This window comes from Zootoca vivipara, chromosome 1 (assembly GCF_963506605.1).
Source record: "Zootoca vivipara chromosome 1, rZooViv1.1, whole genome shotgun sequence".
NCBI classification, from domain to species: Eukaryota; Metazoa; Chordata; class Lepidosauria; order Squamata; family Lacertidae; genus Zootoca; species Zootoca vivipara.
Genome location: NC_083276.1, coordinates 43265580 through 43287411, shown reverse-complemented (window position 1 = coordinate 43287411; position 21832 = coordinate 43265580). Strand labels below are relative to the sequence as shown.

At 42.7% G+C, this 21832-nt stretch overlaps 1 protein-coding gene across 1 annotated transcript in view; it reads left to right on the top strand.

The window, feature by feature from the left end:
* The window catches only part of SPTBN5 (spectrin beta, non-erythrocytic 5), a 113789-nt gene that overhangs the window by 81743 nt on the left and 10214 nt on the right, over nt 1-21832 (top strand). The window contains exons 43-61 of the mRNA XM_060273618.1: nt 158-282; nt 1150-1312; nt 1959-2147; nt 3825-3902; nt 4576-4748; nt 5691-5781; nt 6768-6914; nt 7130-7267; nt 7808-8064; nt 8845-9031; nt 9391-9603; nt 10349-10545; nt 12284-12488; nt 13134-13328; nt 14081-14236; nt 15381-15598; nt 17216-17405; nt 20608-20784; nt 21612-21716. Of these exons, the coding sequence (XP_060129601.1) occupies nt 158-282; nt 1150-1312; nt 1959-2147; nt 3825-3902; nt 4576-4748; nt 5691-5781; nt 6768-6914; nt 7130-7267; nt 7808-8064; nt 8845-9031; nt 9391-9603; nt 10349-10545; nt 12284-12488; nt 13134-13328; nt 14081-14236; nt 15381-15598; nt 17216-17405; nt 20608-20784; nt 21612-21716 (3204 nt within the window). The remainder of the gene's footprint in view (nt 1-157; nt 283-1149; nt 1313-1958; nt 2148-3824; nt 3903-4575; nt 4749-5690; nt 5782-6767; nt 6915-7129; nt 7268-7807; nt 8065-8844; nt 9032-9390; nt 9604-10348; nt 10546-12283; nt 12489-13133; nt 13329-14080; nt 14237-15380; nt 15599-17215; nt 17406-20607; nt 20785-21611; nt 21717-21832) is intronic.

Genomic DNA, 21832 nt, shown 5'->3' with positions numbered 1-21832 from the left:
CCATGGATGGTTTCATTACTAAGATTATTTTTCTTGTCTTTCTTTGTGTATTATATTTTGTGAACAGAAAAGTAGGGCATAAATGTCCAAAATCAAAAGAGGTGTTTGTTTGTTTTTTAGAAGGGGCCATTACACTGTGTGCTTATGCTTTTTTCAGGCTCTGGAGCTAGAATCCTTTCCACTTTGCAAGAGGAATCCATCCTCCATAACCGACAAGCTGACTATGAAGCAAAAGGAAATGAAAAACAACTGGCTACGACTTCAGGGCCAGACCAAGCAAAGGTAAAAATACTTAGAACATGGCCACCTCCATCCTGTAGACATTGTTACCCCAAGAATGGGGAACCTCCAGCTCAGGGGCCAAATGTGGTCCTCTAGAGCTCTCGGTCTGGCCCTTGGGGCTCTCCCTAGGCCATACTTCTTACCAGTTCTGAGTTGCACTCTTGAATGTTTTCCCCCCCTGTCTAGAATGTGACCTTGGACTTTTCATAATGTTTCTTCTTTGTCTGGTGTTTGTTTGTTTGTTTATTTGTTTATTTATTTAACCACATTATACCCGACGGTCTCAGGACTGTTCACAGAAAAGAACACAATATATAAAATAAAAATAAAAGCAATAACCCAATGTAGAAACTTGCCTACTGTACCAAGGTAGAATTCTGCTCACATTTGCCTCTGGACCGTCCCACTGCTGGCATATAGCCTCCACTTGGGGTGGTATCCAGGTTCCAGATTCAGGAAAAAATTGGGTACCACTCTAGCCCTGCTACCATGAGTACCATAATATGTCTACACCACAAAAGATGTTAGGGGCAGAACTTGGATGGTACATGAGTTGAGTTGCATCTAGGTATGTGTAATGTGCTGTCATATTTCCGTGTCTGTGTGTGTGTGTGAATGTCGCTAAAGGAGAAAGGGAGAAAGTGTAATTTTATAGGTAACGGACTTGCAAGGCTCTCCACACATGGCACAATATATGTTTTCTTTGCTGTCTTGAGTTCAGTTTGCAAGCTTTCTATTTTCACTGAACCTGGCTCTATTCCAGCAAAGATATGCTTAGGAATTGTTTCCATGCAAGAAAAGTACTGCCGGGAAATGCTGCAGGTAGGTCCAGTCAGAACGGCTACTAGATTGTTCTTTGTGTGACAGGGGTGAGAAGTTGGCGGCCTCTTACCAGCTGCAGAAGTTTAATTCTGAAATGAAGGAACTCCTGGACTGGATTCAAGAGGTCAAAGGTCGAATGGAGGCTGGTGGTCTTCCTAGAAGTCTAGCTGAAGCAGAAAGTATGATCGAAGAACATCAGGAAAGAAAGGCAAGTGTGAATCACATCAGCTGGCTATAGGCATCCTGTTCATGGATTCCATTGCCTCATTCAGAATCAAGCTACATATTTAGCACAGATGTTTTGGGCTCCAGTTCCCATCATCCCTGACCACTGGTCCTGTTAGCTAGGGATCATGGGTGTTGTAGGCCAAAACATCTGGAGGGCCGCAGTTTGGGGATGCCTGATTTAGCACATAGCCTGCATCTACATATTGTGCTTTTTTCTTACTCAGAAGCAAGCACAAGGAACCATTCTGTGGGGAGGGGAGATTACTTAGGTACTTATAACATAGCAGTTTGACTTCACCCTCTTGAGACAGATGAATGCCAGCAACAGTATTAAAACTTCTGTCATTTATTGCAAACTTTTCAATGACAACAAAAATATATTGACTTGGAGAGGGACCAACTATATGCTCAGGCTAGAGAATGAATCATTTGTTCTCTATATTTATTAGCTCTCAGAGTTTCCTGTGCAGTTTCAGTGACAACTCAAAGACTAATCACTTTCCATATAAATATTAGTATTGGAAGGTACTCTACGGAACCTATTTTTGTCCCCTAATGACCTGTACTTTGGGGTAGCTGTATTTCTGCATGAACATTTGACATCAATCTACCCAACATCTTTTTAGGAAGAAATTGAAGCACGAGGGGAAAGGTTCGGGGCGCTCAGCAGCTACGGTCAAACACTTGCCAACTCCGGTCATTATGCAACCCCTGAGATCCACCATTCTCTCACTGGACTTCAACAGGCCTTGACTGAAATGGTCCAGATCTGGCAAGAACAGAATCTGAAACTGCTTCAAGCCATGGATTTGCAGGTTGGTGGGGAAATGGTCTGAGACAGCCAACCAAGACCAGAGCAAGTGCTGTGAGGAAACATCTGTCAGTAGCTGTTCCTGGTTGATAGATGGAGAAAGTGGTAGGCTTAGAATTATGGACTCAAAGGGGAAGAAGGAAAGAATGCACTTAAAGAACTGCAATATGTTGCTGCTTTTGTCTTGGTTCAGTAAATTAAAAATGAATGAATGTCAGTTAGTTTCTTCTTTTTCTAATCTTAGTTTTCCCCATTTCTGCATGGTTGTTGTTTTAATGTCCACGTGAAAATTCATATACAGTTTTCTTTACGCTTTTCTTAATATACACCTTTTTGAATGCCTTTCCTCTCAAATATAATTCATTTTTGCATACAATTTTCACCAATGCACATATTTTTGTGTACACTTTCTTCTGATGTAATGTGCACACATTGTTGTTGTTGTTGGAGAATGGTGTTGCAAAATCCAGAAAAGTGCAAAATTGTGTTTTGATTCATTTATTATCCAAAGTGCAAGCAAATTAAGTCGGTTTGCATTAAAATGTGAATGAGTGCAATTCTCCTACATCCCTACACTAAACTTATCTTCAGATCAAACTGAAACCATCAGTTAGCTTAGATATATCCTCCTGTTTCAATTTTGGGCAGTGTGTGTCTATGTGTTTCCCTAAAATGCATAAAACAAAGATATTTTTCCAGGCTTGATTTATATTTATATTTATATGTTGATATGGCTTGATTTATCAATGAGCATAACTGGAACTCATCTTGGTCTAATAGTCGTGTTTATGCCTTTTCACATGGAAGCTATTTTCTCTATTCATAGATATGTAGGAAATGGCTTCTGTTTCTCACTGAGAAGACCATGGCACAAAGCATCCATTGAAGAGCACTCTTTCATTCATTAGTGGTTTACTTAGATAATTGACAGAGCACTCGAATTGCATGTAGAAAGTCCCTGGCATCTCCAGCTAAATGATAAGATATCAGGAGATGTGAAAGACCTCTTCCTAAGACCCTGGAGAGCAGCTGCCAGTCAGAGTAGACATTACTGGTTTCAGCAGGTATATCCTCTGGCATAAGGTAAAGGTAAATGGACCCCTGACCATTAGGTCCAGTCGTGACCGACTCTGGGGTTGCGCGCTCATCTCGCATTATTGGCCGAGGGAGCCGGCGTATAGCTTCCAGGTCATGTGGCCAGCATGACAAAGCCGCTTCTGGAAAACCAGAGCAGCACACGGAAACGCCGTTAACCTTCCAGCTGGAGCGGTTCCTATTTATCTACTTGCATTTTGACGTGCTTTCGAACTGCTAGGTTGGCAGGAGCTGGGACCAAGCAACGAGCTCACCCCGTCACAGGGATTCGAACCGCCGACCTTCTGATCAGCAAGCCCTAGGCTCAGTGGTTTAACCACAGCGCCACCTGGGTCCCTCACCCTCTGGCATAAGACCACTTCCTAATTCCTGGTGCAAGGGGTGGGGTGGAAATCCAGTCACCACTGGATATAGTAATGACTCTGAATCCTGGAACTGTCTGCTGTGCTGCTTTTTAATATTGGCAATGACTTGGATGCTTATAAGTAATGTTGGATCTTCCACCGGTACCTATCCTAAGCATATTTTCTTGCAAGTAAGCCCCATTGTATTTTGCACTCACCATCCTTCTCTCTCCCCTGGACAGACATTCTTAGGTTATGTGGAGCAGAATGAAAGCTGGCTTAGCAGCAAAGAGGCCTTCTTAGCAAACAAAGACTTGGGGGTAAGAAAAATGAGCTACATGTTTTCTATTTTCAACTAGAGGGAGAAGACGTTGGCACAGAGTAGAAAGTGTAAAAAAACCTCCTTTTAAAAAAAATCACCCTTAGGAAAACTTACTTTTAGCTTTCTTTGCCAAAAGGCACACGGGATTCCTCACCTATTGTCTCCTGGTACCATTGGCTTTATTTAGTAGTTTCCTATTCCATCATTCTCTCCTCTCTAACACCATCCTCCAGTCTGCCTATTCTTTCTAATGCACATGTATTAGGGCAGCCTCTGAAAACACTGATGAATTACAAAGCCACATAGTCAACCAGAGCTTTTGATGATACCCCCATATTCTGTGGTCTTGTATTCAACAAGCAAAACTCTCCTGACCCGCTGGAAACTTTAGATCAATGGACATTTGAATCCTGAAATAAAAGCATCCCCCAGCTTAGACAGTGGACTCTAAGTTCAGTGGAAGAACAATTGCTTTGTATGCAGAAGGTGCCAAGTTCCACCCCGGGTATATCCAATTAAATCTACTGACACTGACTAGATGAGGTGAAGTGAACCCTTGCTCCTCCAGAAGCTGCTGAACTACAACTCCTGTCAACTTCAGCAAACATGGCCAATGGCTGGACTGATACAAGGTCGTTTCCTATGTTGCCGATTTTTGCCATCCTCTTCAGGATTCGGTATCCAGCGTGGAGAGCCTGCATCAAAAACACATGCAGTTTGAAAAGGCCCTGGAAACCCAGCTGGAGAAGATTGACATGATGGCCTCACGTGCCCAGCAACTGAGGGACAGCCAGCATTATGACTCCGAGAACATCATGAACAAGTGCCAAGCAGTTCTCAGGAGGTAGCACCTAACCTTTTCCTCCTGTGGTATCTGCAAAATCTCTCCTAGCAAGAGTAGAGAATCTCAGGCTCAGAGGAGCCACTGTGGCCCTTCAGCCTTCTCTCTCTGGCCCCAGACTGCCCTCACCAGCCCCTTTTGAGTGCTTCTGCACAGTGGGAGTGTGGCCTTGAATTGTGCTGATGCTTCTTGCCTACAAGGATGGTTGATGGGAAGATGTGTGTGTCGGGGTGTGTTCTGACTTTTGAGTGGAAAGTGTGTTACATCTGCTGCTCTGCTCATGTTTGCCTCTAATGCCCCCTGATATTTGCACGTGTCCCCTGGAAGGTTCCCCATGGGGGAATATAGCTGTCTGTCTGAAAAAGGCTGTATGCCTCAAACAGAGACCCATCTTTTAAAACATTTCTTGATTACTTACCACTCATCCTATGGTATTCCAGTTTATCAGAAGCTCTTTCAAATAAAAGTGCACTTACTCAGCTACCAGTGCCCCACTTTGGGAAATGTACATAATATTTACAGATGTTCATAGCGCTAGGAATGTCTGGGAATATGTGCTTCAGATATGCTATTTTTTGGATGCTACTCTGTTAGTGACCTTCCTGCCTTCTTGCCAGCCCTGCTCAGTTCTGTGGTTCTTGGATTCTAGTGAGAATATCTGTCCCAAAAGTTAAGCATATACAGTCATACCTCGGTTTAAGTACACTTCGGTTTGAGTACTTTCAGTTTAAGTACTCTGCGGACCTGTCTGGAACGGATTAATCCACTTTCCATTACTTTCAATGGGAAAGTTTGCTTCAGGTTAAGTACGCTTAAGTACAGACTTCCAGAACCAATTGTGTACTTAAACCGAGGTACCACTGTATTTTGAACTCATTTGGAAGTAGATTGTGAGAAAGTTCAGTTATCACCAGCAACGTTTCTTCTTCTTCTTCTTCTTCTTAGAAAGGAGAGGCTTCTGGAAGTTGTTTTAGCTCGTAGACGTCTGCTGGAGCAGTCGTGGCTACTACAAAAATTTCTACGGGATTCCTTTGAGGTATAATCTATTTTATTTGCTGAGATTAACTTAAGCCATGATGTGAGATCCAGTTAGCATTGTCTGATATGAAGTAATGTGTGTGGATGCTGGAGACAGAAAATGGAGCGAATCATGAATACCTTGGAGGGCACCTCATGGGTTCTGCAAACATCAGCTGAATTTAAAGCCTTTCTGTGAAGTGTAGATAACAAGTGAGATAATTCACCCCTTATGGAAACATACAAATGCATTGCATACAAATGAACTCAGGATCAATCCTTTGCATCTCCAGAGGGTTTGTTCCTGGAGAGACCACTGTCTGAAACTCCAGAAAGCCACTGCCAGAATGAATGCCTGAATGGAGATCTGTCCATGAGAGTAGGGGCCTTGTTACTGATTGGGAACCTGCTTGTGTGGACAGAGCCCTTTCTCTGACAATTCTACATGTGGGAGCTCCTTCCAGGCATTCAGTGTATATATGGAGACGGAGAAGGCTGGAGCCTGCCATCAACCATTTCTGCACATTAATTAGTTAAAATACCTGGAGGAAAGCAAATAGAGGAATAGTTCTGAAAGAACTCTGCGGGATCTCTTAACTGTAAGTCATCCTGGGTATTAATGCTGGAGTGTGACCTACAACATTTTCTTTGTGAGTCTCCTTTGCCTAAGGGCAACTTGTTATTGAGCAGTCACTCTGATTGGATTGCAAGGAAGCCAGATGACGTTGCGTCCAAAGCAAGTGTCATCCCACATCTTCCACTCTACTGCATTCTCCCATCACTTTCATTATCACAAAAAATCTGCTGTTTGGGGGGAGCTCACTTGTTATGAAAGAGCTCCAAATCAGCTTCTGCTGTGCAACTGAATTTGCTGGTCTGTGATTGAGCCCCACCCAGTAAATATTGTCAGCCTGGAAGTGCTCAAAGTGGGAAGCCTGACGGAGGAACAGAAGACACTGCCAGCCTTGTTTGCCTTTTTCACTTCCTTGTTGTTTCTCCCCAAAGGTGGCTGCCTGGATGAATGAAAAAAACAGCATTGCTCTGGATGAGAGCTGGAGAGACCCAAGCAACCTTCAGGCCAAACTGCAAAAGCAGCAGACTTTCCAGGCGGAGATTGTGGCCAACAGAAGCCACCTAGATAGAATCAAAGCTGTAAGTCTGAAGAGGGGCTGCCAGAGAAGTCTGGTTCACTGACCAAAAGAATGCTTGGCCATCAGAAATAAAATTACTTGAGCTTAATTATGAGTCCCAAGGAAGATGAGATTGCTTGAAACTGTTGATACTTAAGGATGTAGTTCAGAAAGATGTTGCCCAATTCAGAAAGGTGAGCTAACAAGAGAAAAGATTTTGATTTTCTTTATTTGCAGGAAGGAGAGAAAATGATCCAGGAGGGTCATGGTGCCTCTGATGCCATCCAGTCCAGGCTGCAGGAAATAGATGAGCTTTGGAATGAGTTGCTGCAAAACTGCCATGAAAAGAGAAGGAAGATGCAAGATGCCTACAAGGTGAAGCAAAACACCTGGGGGCGGGGTGACAATAGAGAAAGAGTAGTGCAGCTGGAAGTCGACTTCCAGATAAACCTGGACTACAACCCCCGACATCTCTGACCCTTGGCCATGCTCACAAGGTTGATGGGAGGTGCAGATCAGTGCCACCTGGAGGACTGCACATTCCTCACCTTTGTTTGGTGGACAGGTTGCCAATTTAAAAGTCAAGGTTAGCCGGAGGAAGGATTTTCCACCAGCAGTATAAATAATGTGAACATAATTATGACTCACAAGGAAGATAGGGTCACTTGAAGGTGCTGATATTGAAGAATTTGGTTAGAAAGGTGTTCCCAAGTTCAGAAAGATGAGCCAACAGAAGACGGATTTGATTTTCTTTATTTGCAAGGTGGAGAGACGAAAGAATTACTTAGCAAATGTGTGGCGTCTATGCTTGCACTCGTAAAAGGGGTCTGACCAATCCTCATTTGGTTTCTCTCCCCCCCCCCCCCGGGGCTTCTAAATGTCATTTTACATCTGGGTTCTTTCCTCTGGATTCAGGCCTTACGTTTCCTACGCACTGTGGATGGTGTGGAAAAATGGTTGGGAGATCTAGAAAGCGAGATGAAAGCCCCAGAAGGCAGCAATAATTTACTGGTTCTGAATGATCTCCTAAAGAAGCAGGATGAATTGGAAGAAAGCTTTGCCGGCTATAGAGACCAGGTGCAAGGCCTTATCAATGCAGTGCAAGAATTTCAACAAGAGAAGCATTTTCTGGCAGATGAGATAGAAGAGAGGGTTGACCATGCAGTGCACAGGTGCTTGAATGGTTTTTCATTTTTCCTTTCCTTCTCTCTATGTTCTTTCTCCTTTCTATTGTCACTTTTTTTCTGTTGTCACCCTCCGCTTTCCAACTCTTTATTATTATTGCATTCCTCGTCTTGGCACTTACGTTTATTATCCTATACAGTGGTACCTCGGTTTACAAACACAATTGGTTCCGGAAGTCTGTACTTAACCTGAAGCGTACTTAACATGAAGCAAACCTTTCCCATTGAAAGTAATGGAAAGTGGATTAAACTGTTCCAGGCGGGTCTGCGGAGTACTCAACCTGAAGCGTACTTAACCCGAGGTATGAGTGTAATTGGTTCCGGAAGTCCGTACTTAACCTGAAGCGTACTTAACATGAAGCAAACTTTCCCATTGAAAGTAATGGAAAGTGGATTAATCCGTTCCAGACAGGTCTGTGGAGTACTTAAACTGAAAATACTCAAACCGAGACGTACTTAAACCGAAGTATGACTGTAATCTTCCTTGTACATCTCCTTCTGGCAACTCCTGCAGCCAAGTTGGTGCCATACGTATTGCTCAGCTTCCCTTTGGACGACATCAGCAAAGCTTGGGGGGGTCTTGTCACCTGGGCAGCCCAGGACCCCCATACACACTGCCCAGGCTTGCGCCCCAGGGAGGTCACTTCAGTGCTGTTAACACAGTGGCTTGACTTCACCCCTGGAGGCACACTCCATTGTCTCTTGAGACAGACGGATACCAACAACCTTCCTTAATACTGAAGTTGAGGCTTCATTTTGACTCTCCAGGTACAAAAGCCTTAGGGAGCCACTGCAAGAGAGGCGGGGGGTTTTGGAGGCCAGCAGACTTCAGTACCAATTCGTCCAGGATGTCAGTGAGGAGTTGACCTGGATTCATGAGAAACTTTCCCTGGCATCCTCCAAAGACTATGGCCAATCCCTTACAACTGTTCAGAGCTTACAAGAGAAGCACCAGGTAAGGTTCTATAGTAAGGGCAGGGAATATTGGAAACAGAGTCTATCCGTCACTGTTCCTTAACCGTATCTTTTTGCTAAAGTATTGCTGCCAAGCATGTTTGCCCCCCCCTGCCCATCCCCCTGTGCTTCAGAAAGGTGCATTTGTTATGAACACTTCTATTTCGCTATAAAAGAGACAAGAAACAAACAGCTCCTTCTTATGGAGGGAGGGCCTTTGACAAAATTCCTCTACTTCATTCTTTGAGCCCTTTGGAATCTCTTAAGAGTGTTGGTGGATGCATGGTTTTGACCTTACCCTATATAAAAGAGAAAACGTATTCATTTTCAAAATATGCTTTATTTTGTTGTACCTATCAGAATTTAGAAAATGAGATTAGCAGCCACAACGCCTTAACTAAAGCGGTGATCAGCACTGGGCAGAAGCTGGTGAAGGGAGGCCACTCTGCCTCATGGGATATCATGGAACAGGTGAAAGAACTGGAAGTTTCCTTGGACAATCTGAAGGGTGAGGCTCAGGAGAGAAGAAAGAGGCTCATGCAGTCTTATGAAGCTCAACATTTCCTCACTGAGGTAAGATAGGACTGGAATCTCATGTTCGGATTTGATGCCTTTTAAAGGATTGAAGGTTTTCTGATAGGTTGATAAATTATTAGAGCTTGAAGCATAATTAAAACATGGAAGCCATTACCTTACTAGATTTTACTGTTCTGCCTGTTCTAATAATTTGTATTTCGTTTCATTGTTGGTTGGTTGCTTGAAACAGGGTAAGTCGATATGAAATTCTTGTAAGGAAATGCCCCCATTTGCCATTTCCCTGACAAATCAACCTCATATTTCTATTAGTCATTGGCTGGATGGGATATGTTTCCCAGTACCATACCTGTCCTTTTTCCTCCTCCACAGGTTTCAGACAAACAATTTAAATCGGGGCTGTAGTCTGGGATGAGAATGGATGTAACCTCCCATCTCCCAACAGCAGATTTAATCCAAATCATTCGTTTTCATGGTTGCTTTATATTGCTTTTCAATGTTCTTATGTTGCTTACATTTTTTGAGAGAGCAGTATATAAATTCTTTTACCACTGAATTGGACCAAACATCTATCCAGGGAAAAACCTTTTGACGTTTGCTGCGATTCAGCAGTAAAGAGCAGTTTTCCCGGGGGAAAGTGACGGGACAAGCGGGACAAGTGTGTACAAGCCCATAGTGTCTAATTAGTGATTTATGTCACTGTTAAATACAGATTTGTTTTGGCGGGTTGTAGTCCAGGGCCTGTTTCTCATTCAAGTTTGATCACCATTGCATTTCTTTTAAGCTTTTGGAAGTGGAATCCTGGGTGGCAGAGAGAGGACTGCTCCTGGAAACCCCCGATTATGGGAGGAATGAAGAATCGACTCAGGCACTGCTCCGAAAAGTGGAGGCTGCCAAGCTGGACCTGGAAGGATTCAAGCCCAGAATGGAGAAGCTGAGGGAAACAGGAATCCGCCTCTCAACAAGTGACAACCCAGAGAGGTAGGCGAGTTGAACTGGTTACTGATCTTCTTCAGACATGACTTCAGAGAGTTAACACACACGTAAATGTATAGTGACTACATGAACAACATGTAAGGCTGTCTCTCTTTGCAAATTGCAAAACTATAGAAGCAGGCTAGTAGCTCATTAGTCTGAACTGGCTCTTTGTTCTAGGTCAGGCATCCCCAAACTGCGGCCCTCCAGATGTTTTGGCCTATAACTCCCATGATCCCTAGCTAACAGGACCAGTGGTCAGGGATGACGGGAATTGTAGTCCAAAACATCTGGAGGGCCGAAGTTTGGGGATGCCTGTTCTAGGTGGTAGATATCAAATGAGCCATGTTTGCATGTGGTCAGCTGTTCCTATTTAACTGAATGGAAGCCGCTGTGTGGAGAGCATTTCTGTGCATAGTAGCCAAGTCTCCCGTATTCCCTGGGAAACCCCGGTTTTTCCAACCGTTTCCCGCTGGCAGCCCGGATTTTTAAAAAACCCGTAAATCCCCCGGATTCTTACCGGCCCGGGGAGGCTCCTTCTGCACATGTCTGGAGTCTCTGGAAATGCGCAGAAGCGATTTCTGGTGCTGCGGCCATTTTGCAAATGGGCAGAGCATGCGTAGAAGCAACTTCCGGTACTGCTCTGCCCATTTCCAAAATGGCTGCAGCGCCGGAAGTCACTTCCGGTTCCGCACAGCTGCCGATCCCAGATTTTTCAATTTGGAAGTTGGCACCTATGTTTCTGTGCATAAATCGGAATGCACACACAAGCAGCTTTGAATCACAGTGCATGAATCTTTTTATACTGGTTATATAACTATTATTATGGTGCCTGTATTCCCTGTATTCCTTTTGAAATACTTGATTTTCTCTCTCTCTCTTCATAAAACACAGCAATTATGAGCCATGCTGCATCAGACAATTGTTCTATCTCAGTTGTCTTAAAGGACACAGACTTAAAGGACTTTTAATTAAAAAATAAATTAAATAAATAAATATTATTTTATGGCCTATGACCATCTTTTGTAAATTATTAATTCATGCAATACAGTCCATGCTGTCTCTTCTGTACCATTGCTCTCTAAACAGCCCTTTGGGGACTTTTTATTCTTCAGTAAGTTGTTTTTTCAAGATCCCATGTTAATGATCATACTCTAGCAACCTTTTAAGGGAGGTTGGGGCACATCCCTCATATCAGATTGCCTGAACTCACCAATAAATTTATTTTGGTTTGCAAAATACTAGATGGCCCATTTTCCATGAGCAGGATGCCATCACAGAAACAGAAAAGGGGGCTTTTTTTCGTTGGTATACACTGGTCTTTCAGCATACATAAAATACAAAGGATTTCAACCAAAATGAATGCACCTGCACTCATTCTGCAAATCAGTAATCTGCCTGGGAGCCGGGCATTTATGCTACTGATACAGACAATACATGTTTCACCTTGATCATAGAATCATAAAATCATAGAGTTTGAAAAGACCACAAGGGCCATCCAGTCCACCCCCTGCCATGCAGGAAACACCATCAAAGCATTCTTGACATGCCTGTCAAGCCTCTGCTTAAAGACCTCCAAAGAAGGAGACTCCACCACATGTATTACTAAGCTTCAGATCAAGACTGATATTTTCACTAATAGTGACAGGGGCTGTGCTGGTGAAAGGTGCAGGATACAATAATTGTGACGTGAATCAGTACAGATTTGCCCCCCTAAGGCTGTTAACTTTTCCCTCCCTAACAGCTCCACTATCCTTCCCAAGCTCCAGGGTGTTCTAGAAGAGTATCTCTCTCTCCTGCAGAGAGCTGAGAGCCAAATAAAAGCTCTGCAGGAGCAATATCAACTGCATCAGTTTGAGAGGGAGACCCAGTTGGTGGATGCCTGGCTTTCAAAAAAGCAGAGCACGGCTGAATCAGATAACTACGGTCTGGATTTGGAGGATGTTGAGGTAAAACAGATTTTATCTCTTGCCAAGCAGGAAGACCTTGGCCATTTTATAGCTGCAGACATTACTGTGTCATTGAAATACATTTTAGAGATTCACATACGGTAGCTCCATAGAGAGCTCTGGATGGCATATGCTGGTCACTCTCAAAAACTGCCCTAGCCATGTCTGTTCAGGACTTACTTCTGAAGTCCTATTGACTCCTTGGTAAGTGGGGTTAGGGTTGCAGCCTGTGAGCAGTAACATTTAACATTTATGAAAAGTAATGGAATAGCCAAGCTTTCTGCTGTCATCAAACTCTTATGTAGGTGCCAAAAAGAAATCCCCCTCCCCCCCCCATTCGGCTGGATCAGAAACATTTGTTTGAAGTTTGTTTGCTTGTTTTTAAATCAAGTGATTTTCCAAACTCCAGTTTATTCCAGGCACCCTGAAACTTCGGCCCTCTAGAGGTTTTGGACTACAATTCCCATCTTCCCCGACCACTGGTCCTGTTAGCTAGGGATCATGGGAGTTGTAGGCCAAAACATCTGGAGGGCCGCAGTTTGGGGGTGCCTGACTTATTCGATATTATACCAATAGTATTGTGCTTTTGTAGGTATTAGAGCTTCTGAAAAAGCTAGAGGTATAACTTATCTCCCTATCCTACAGATTCTGGAGAAAAAGTTTGAAGATTTTATAAAGGAAGTAAGATCTCTGGGACGTGCCAAGGTTCTTCTGATAAATGACTTAGCATCTCAGCTCAAAGGAGCGTGTCACAGACAAATAAGTGATATCCAGAAAAAGACTCAACAGGTCAATGACACATGGGAGAGATTGCAGCAAGCCATCCAGATAAGGGCAGAGGTGAGATCCTGAACTTCTTGTGTCTTGACTGATTCGTTGCGGCATTGCTGTTATTGAAGTGCATTCATTGTACCTTATGAGCCTATTCAGACACACAATTTGTTGTGATAAGTTAATCATCATAATCCAATACCCAGGGCTTTTTTTGTGACAGTACTTGCCAATATGGAGTACTGTCACCTCTTTATTTTGCTGCCCATGTCAGCCATTTTGTGCTGGCACCAATGAGGACTAGCACCTCGCTTTTTATTCAGAAGCTCAAAAAAGAAAAGCACTGCCAATACCCATGAATCACATGGAGAAGCCCACTGTGCCTGCTTACAATTCCTGTAATAGAAATAGAAAGGAAATCATCAGTTGCTGTCGAACCTTGTTCTTTCACAAGACCCTAAGGAAATGAAGTCATTTCAGCTACCAATAGGGCTGCCAGCTTCAACTGATAATGCATATCACTGAACAGTAGATACAACTCATTCCTCCATGTGGTCCTCTACAACAAGATGGATTTGCTTGGCAAATCAACCTAACTTCTGAATCTCTGAGCCAGCTCCGTGACCTTTAATTTCTATAAAAACAAAAACAAAACCCAGTGCAGGGGCAAGGTTTTATATAGGATCTAATATCTAGAGTGACATTTAAGATTATACCATGCATAGCATTCTAGCTGCACAAGTCAGTTTTCCCGTTTTCATGTCTACTGCAATATTGTGACAGTAAGGTTGGCATTGCTAACACATCTTTCCCTTCATCAGAATCTCAGAGCTGCTCATGAGGTTCACCAATATGATCGTGATGTGGATGACCTAAAGGGTTGGATGCAGGAGAAAGAGGCGGTTGTGGATAGAGATGATTATGGCTATGACCTGCCAGGTGTGCAGACCCTCCTCAGCCAACATGAGGGACTCGAGGTAAGTGGAATGGACCACCTTGAAAAAAACTACATCAAGGATAGCCAATATGGCGGCCTCCAGATGTTGTTGGAGTCCCATCAGCTCTCTCAAATCCCAGCCAGTGTGGCCAGTGATCAGGCATGGTGGGACAACATCTGGAGAGGACCACATTGGCTACCCCTGAGCTGCATGTTGAATGAAATGGAAAGATCCTGCATTTTCCTTTGCAGATGTTCCAGCTATTGTACTCTTGTTGCTCGTTCCCTTCCAGAAATAAGTCCTTATTTCTCTTTTACAGAAACCACTTCACTACTATGGATGGGCAAAAGCAGTTTATATTTGGTCCATGCCAGTTTTCGTTGTTGGTTCATAAGTTTGTTCTGTCCGATTTCTGCATTATTCAGTGGGGGGGGGGGAAGGTTGTTAAACTGCATGAAGATTTGGACTTTGTGAGCATGTTTTAGCTTGAAGTACACATTTTTGTGTGCAATCTGGCTTTTTAAAAAAATAAAATAAAATAAATCATTTTAACCCCACTCCTAAAGTTGTTTTTAATGACTAGCTGGGATGGAAACTATTCGGATAGCCTAAAGAAATGGGCTGCTGGGAGACACTGGAGGGAAGGCCACAGGCAGATGGTCTCACTACAGAGGTTATTGAATAGACTCACTTCCCTTCTCTCCCCTTAATCAACAACCTGATGCTCTGCAGCTTTTGGGGCTGAGCGCTGTTTTTCAAAATTTGAAGAAGTAGAAAAAAGCAAATGAGAACTGCTCTCTGATCTGTACATTGGTCTGAGAACTGCAAATCAGGCCAGTTTGTTTCAAAAATGTGGGCTGGACAAAATCCTTGAGCACATTAACTACACGTTCAGGCTGGTATCTGAGCTTACGGGCCACCTAAATTTAGAGTTGCAGGCCCACATCTGCCTAGAATTCATGCAATTCCCCTTACGCCAAGTTAATTGGGGGCGATATTTGTGAGACAAAATGGTAATTTGCACATTTCCACCAACTTTTTTATTTTATTTTGAGAATTCAGAACTTCTCCAGGTTCACTCCACTTTGTAAAATAAAAATAAAAATCATATGCAGTTATGAAATGAATAAAGAGAGAAACAACATCCTGCAGACTTCAGTTAATTTCCCTTGCTGTGTTCCAGAGGGAATTAGCAATCATTGCAAAAGAGCTGGAAAGGATCAGGGGGGAGGCCTGGCGTCTTGGCCGCCTATACCCTCAGCCTAGGAGCAACATGATGAAAAGACTAGCAGAGGCAGATGAGTGCTGGGAGCAACTGGACAAGAAGTGTATGGAAAGAAAGCAGAAGCTACAGCAGGCAGAACATGTTCAGATCTACATCAATGACTGCAGAGAACTAATGTACGTACAAGCTGATCAAATACATGTGGGGCCTGCATGTCTTGCTTTCGCAATATGGTCTTTGGATGTGTTAAAGCAGGCATAGGCAACCTTGGCTCTCCAGATGTTTTGGAACTACAACTCCCATGATCCCTGACCACTGGCCCCGTTAGCTAGAGATCATGGGAGTTGTAGTTACAAAACATCTGGAGAGCCAAGGTTGCCTATGCCTGTGTTAAAGCAATAAAGGTGTGACATTGGTACCGTAAAATCAGCTTATGTCAATGTGACCAATATGTGATTGTAACAGAGCAGTTTGTGTGTGTACTTAATTTAAAATATATATGCTGTTTTTCCAGCAACAAATAGAGCCTATGGGGAGGCCGGGTGGGGGAATGGGGGGCAGGTTTTTCTGGGTTTTTACAAAGCTGGGTGTTTTTTTCCTGGGAGGAAATGGGGGGGGAGTGTGTGGGATATTCAAATTATATCAAACTCTTTTCTTTTAAAAATAAAATAAAAACAGCTTTGGGGAAAAACAGGGGGAATGGGGGGGCTGGATCCCCCCATTTTTCTAGGTTTTTTTCAGACCTTCCCATATCAAATTGTTAGAAACAACATAGATAACCATTTCAACAATAAAAAGTGTAATCAATCAGAAAAACAAAGACAAACAGATAAATAACATGTGAGGTCCTTGCAGCCTGGAGGCAGGCAAATTCTGTCCCCATCTTTAAAAGGTGTGGGGAGAAGACCCAAGTAACTACCAGCCGGTCAGCTTGACATTGATACCGGGAAAGGTGCTAGAACAGATAATGAAACAGTTGTTCTGTGAACACTTAGAAAAGTTTGCTGTGGTTACTAAAACACAGCATCGGTTTCTCAAAAACAAGTCATGCCAGACAAATGTATTTTCTTTTTTTGGGTAGTTACAAGCTTGGTGGATAAAGGGAATGCCTTGGACGTAGTGTATCTTGATTTCATTAAGGCTTTTTACAGAGTCCCCCATTATATTCTCGTGGAGAAGCTGGTAAAATGCAGGCTGGCTAAGATGGATTTGTAGCTGGTTTACTGACCCAACCCAAAGAGTGCTCAGTAGCAGTACTTCATCATTCTGGGGAAAAGTGACAGCTGGGGTACTACAGGGTTCTGTCCTGAGCCCATTGCTGTTCAACATCTTTATGAATGACTTGGGTGAAGGTATTGAGGGTGTGCTCATCAAATGTGCAGATGACACATTTCCTTCACTCGAGGTTTTTAAGCAGAGATTGGATGGCCACCTGTCATTTATGATTTAGTTGAGATTCCTGCATTGCAGGGGGTTGGACTAGATGGCCCACAGAGTCCCTTCGGACTCTACAATTTGATGATTCAATGATTCTAATTAATGCAGTTCAGTACAAACGCGTGATAATTCCAAAAGGTTACATCACAAACCATTTTAGCACCATTCCGAGCTGCCATAATCCCTCTGAGAATTGTTTGGATGCACTTTAAGTACAATAGAAAGCTACTGTGTGTGCACTAATGTTCTGAATGAAAAAACTTCCACCTGCCCTTTGAATTAATGGAATCCCTTCCACTTTTATCCGTGGCAAAAATATTGGTGCTCAGAGCCTCCCTTTTGGTTAACTGCTTTAGGGCCTGGGCCAAGGAAATGCAAGCCCTGATTATATCCGAGGAACTGGCCAATGATCTTCTTGGTGCTGAGCTGCTTATTAAACGCCATGAGGAACACAAGCGTGATATAGAGATGCGATGGCTGAAATATGAAGACTTGGAACAAGTCGGAAACAACCTATTGAAGGCTGGGCACTTTATGTCCATAGAGGTAAGCTATTGATGGGTTAGATATTATTGAATGAACTGATTGAGAAGAAATTAGTTGGGAACAGCAACACGGGATACTGAAAAGGGCCAAGGAACATATCATGTGCCCCATCTCTCAAATGGTTTGAGCAGGCTGCATGATCAAAAACCCTATCCCATAGTCTTGTCTTAGACAACTGCAATGCACTCTACGTGGGGCTACCTTTGAAGGTGACCCGGAAACTACAACTAATCCAGAATGCGGCAGCTAGACTGGTGACTGGGAGCGGCCGCAGAGACCATATAACACCAGTCCTGAAAGACCTACGTTGGCTCCCAGTACGTTTCCGAGCACAATTCAAAGTGTTGGTGCTGACCTTTAAAGCCTTAAACGGCCTCAGTCCTGTATACCTGAAGGAGCGTCTCCACCCCCATCATTCTGCCCGGACACTGAGGTCCAGCATCGAGGGCCTTCTGGCAGTTCCCTCATGGCAAGAAGTGAGGTTACAGGGAACCAGACAGAGCGCCTTCTCTGTAGTGGCGCCCGCCCTGTGGAATGCCCTCCCATCAGATGTCAAAGAGATAAATAACTACCTGACATTTAGAAGACATCTGAAGGCAGCCCTGGTCAGGGAAGTTTTTAATGTGAGACATTTTAATGTATTTTTAATCTTTGTTGGAAGCCGCCAGATGGGTGGGGTACAAATAAATTATTATTATTATTATTATTATTATTATTATTATTATTATTATTATTATTATTATTATCATCTCTGGGATGAATTCTCCCTCTCATCCAGGAGCCCAGTTACCCAGACCAGCAAAGTTGCTATGCCAGGTACATTCAAACTACCCCTTCCATCAAAGGGAAATATTTTGTCCTCAACCTCCTGCTGTGCCTGCAAAACACATATGTTTTAAACAGCATAGCTAACAACTGTGTCCAGGTTTTTTTATTTTACAAATGCAGTACTAAGTACAGGAATACCGATTTTCATCAGGACCTCAGGGCTTCCATCCTCAACCCCAATTGTGATTAAAAATACCCTCCGTGGCGTGCTGCAATTAGCCTGGGAGGGGGACTCTCTTTAGCACTAATTTGTTTCAGGAGTACCTCAAATAGATTTTTTAAATCTAGTTTGTCAATGAAATCTAAAATTACTACAGCAAATCTTGCTTTTGTGCTATATACTATACAGGTGAAACTCAAAAAATTAGAAATCTTCGAAAAGTGCATTTAGTTCAGTAATGCAACTTAAAAGGTGGAACCAATATATGAGATAGATGCATGACATGCAAAACATGATATGTTAAGCCTTTATGTGTTGTAATTGTAATTATTTGTCGTTAGGTGGGTCAATTATAAATGGAATGTAATTAATGAAATGTAATAGCAATGTTTATTTTCCAATTATTGTAACTATTTGTTTTATTACTGTGGAATTTCCAAAAGAAAGCATTTGTAAAAATTAAATGAATAATAAATAATAATAAGTTGCATTACTGAAATAAATGCACTTTTCGATGATATACTAATTTTCCGAGTTTCACCTGTATTTTTTGTAGGAAGCTGCCCAGAGTGGCTGGGGAAGCCCAGCCAGATGGGCGGGGTATAAATATATTATTATTATTATTTATTATTTATACATGATGTGGGTGGATGTGCTTTGGAGTTGGCAGCCTCTCCCACACAACATAGAAGAGCCAAGTTCAAGTTTATTCTCAGCAGCAGCAGCAGCTCCCAGAGTGAACTTGAACACCTATCACTATCTGCAAGCCTTCCCTCCTGTTTGGGGTTATTGCAAGGAGGATAAAATATGGATGTAGTGGGTAAGGTTCTCTTGACTACTTAGGTGTGACTTCAAAAAGAAATAAAAATTAGTAAATTAGTAAATCTCTGATCTTGTGATCTAAAAGCATAAGCTGTGTTGAGCAGAGCAGAAGTGCAACGTGATATGGAGCAAACAGGTCGAGTTTAAGGGCCTTGGGGGCTTCCTCAGACATGTGGTCCTTTGCAGACTATTAGGAAAGGGGGAAGAGGAGAGAGCTTCCTTTGAAAAGCACCCCACCGTCTTGACATCTGTGTAACTTCATACACTGACCTTTACAATGATACTCGACTTGCCTTGTGTATAATTTGTAAGGAGATCTGCAGATCATGGGGGTAAGAACATCTTCAGAATTTGTTAAAAGATCCTGTTGCTGTTATGGACGTCACTTTACATACTTTGAGAAACCCCACTGTGTTTCTGTTTTTAAAATAAAAATAAACGCTACTCACAGAGCAGGAGAACAGATGGGCTTGTCTTATCCAACCAGCAAACCTGAAAGTGCATGGCAGGCTTAGGAGAAAGCATTCTTTATAAATAGGATAGCATGGGCAGCTTGTGTGCATAAGGTTTTTTTACTCCATGCAATGGTGTGTGTTCCAGGTACATGCAGTTTCACTGAAAAAAAATGCTATGTTTGAAATTTGTCCAGATGAGTAAAGGTGCCCAAAGTCTGATTTACACACTTTGTAAAGGAAGGGCGTTGTAGGACTACAACTCCCACCAGTCTTGCTCTTCTTGAATCCATTTTCATTTTTAATAGAGTAATCCTGCTAATAAGAGCAATAGCAATTTAAAGAGTGCCACATGTAAATAGTAAACATGCAGGCCTTTCTTAGTGGCAGCTTCCCTAAAGAGGTATGCTAGACCACTTTGGGGCATGCTGTTTAGACCTTTTAATTCAAGCGGACATTTTGACCGGAACCTTTGCGGTGGTGTTTTTTGACAATACAGATGTTTTATCTTTCCAATATCTACTGATATTTGGTTGATTCATTTGTTTTAATCTCTCATTTTTATTACACATTACTTTGGGTGCCTTTTGACAGAAAGTTGATTAGTAAATTACATTCGGTGGTTTTACAAAATATAAAACCATACTTTCCAAATGGACACAAGGGGAGGTCATACATTTAGTCTACCTTGTGAATGCCAAATAAAAATATTCAGTTCCTTTATCTTTCTCCACCCTTCCTTGAATTTAAAACTTGGGAACTGGGAATTGTTCCCTGTTTAGGGAAGTTTTTAATGTTTGATATTTTACTGTGTTTTTAATATCCTTTTGGAAGACACCCAGAGTGGCTGGGGAGGCCTGGCCCAATGGGCAGGGTATAAGTATATTATTATTATTATTATTATTATTATTATTATTATTATTATTTTATTTTATTGCAGATTGAAGAGAAGCTCTCAGAACTGTTGGACCTAATGAGAATGGTGCGAGAATGCTGGGACATGAAGAAGGATTTGTACGAGGAAAACTGGGAGATCCAGTTACTGAGAAGAGAGCTGGACCTAGCTGAAGCTTGGATGACAACCAAGGAGGGTTTTCTATCAGATCCTAGCTATGGGGTGAGTTCAGATAACATAAACTTCAATGCTTTTCTGGATACACAGCCTGCTTAGCGTAGCACAAAGCAATTGCTCGGCTAATTCCCAGCACAGGGAGGTCTACTCCAGCTCCCTGTGCAAATGTTTCTGCTCCCCCCCCCAAAAAAAAAATGCTAAAAAGAAAAATGTTAGACACAGTGCCGTGTGTGTGTGTGTGCGCGCGCACACACACACACACACATGCATATAGCACTGTGAGGTCATCATGTCTTCTGCTGGCATGTGGTCCATGGTCAAGGGTGAATGTGACCCATAGATCACAAACGGTGAGCCACCCCTGTCCCACAGCATGAAAAAAACATATTTGGAATCAGTGGCGAAGCTGGTGAATGCTTCCTGGGGCAGGCCATGTTGCACAAAGGCAAATGATATCAATACCTCTCATTATCTTTCCCAGTAAAGACCGGGACCCTGCAGTTTTGCAGCTGAGTTTCTTGTTAAGATGGATAGCCCTCAGGTATCCTCTGTCTCTCTCCAGGTGTATATAACAGCCAAGGGAGGTCAAGGCAGAAAAAGGGTGTATTGAAAGAGCGAACATGGTGAGGAAATGCAGCTGCTGCCAGACACCTTGCTGAGCTTCTCCTGCTTTCTCTTTTGTAGTTTCCCAAATAAAACATAGGTACAAAAAAGTGTGTATTAGTGAAAGCATACCAATTTCAAATGAAGTTTCATTCCCTCAACCAACTTTGAACAATCTCAGCCTCTTCCATTTCCCGTCATTGTCAACAATTCTCTCATGGTATTTCTGTATTAAATGGTCGCCTCTGTTGATTTGCTTCCATCCCCAGCATTCAGTCTCTGATGTGGAGAACCTCTTGAAGAAACATCAAGATTTTGAGAAAATTCTAAAGGCCCAAGAGGAGAAATTTGCACAGCTGAACAGAAAGACAAAGGTAATGTAACAGAAGCATACCAAAAGGTGTTATATGAGGAGAAATTTGCTTTCAAATATGATAAAATATTCGTAGAAGGACATGCAGACAAATTATATTGTGAACATTATTTTTAA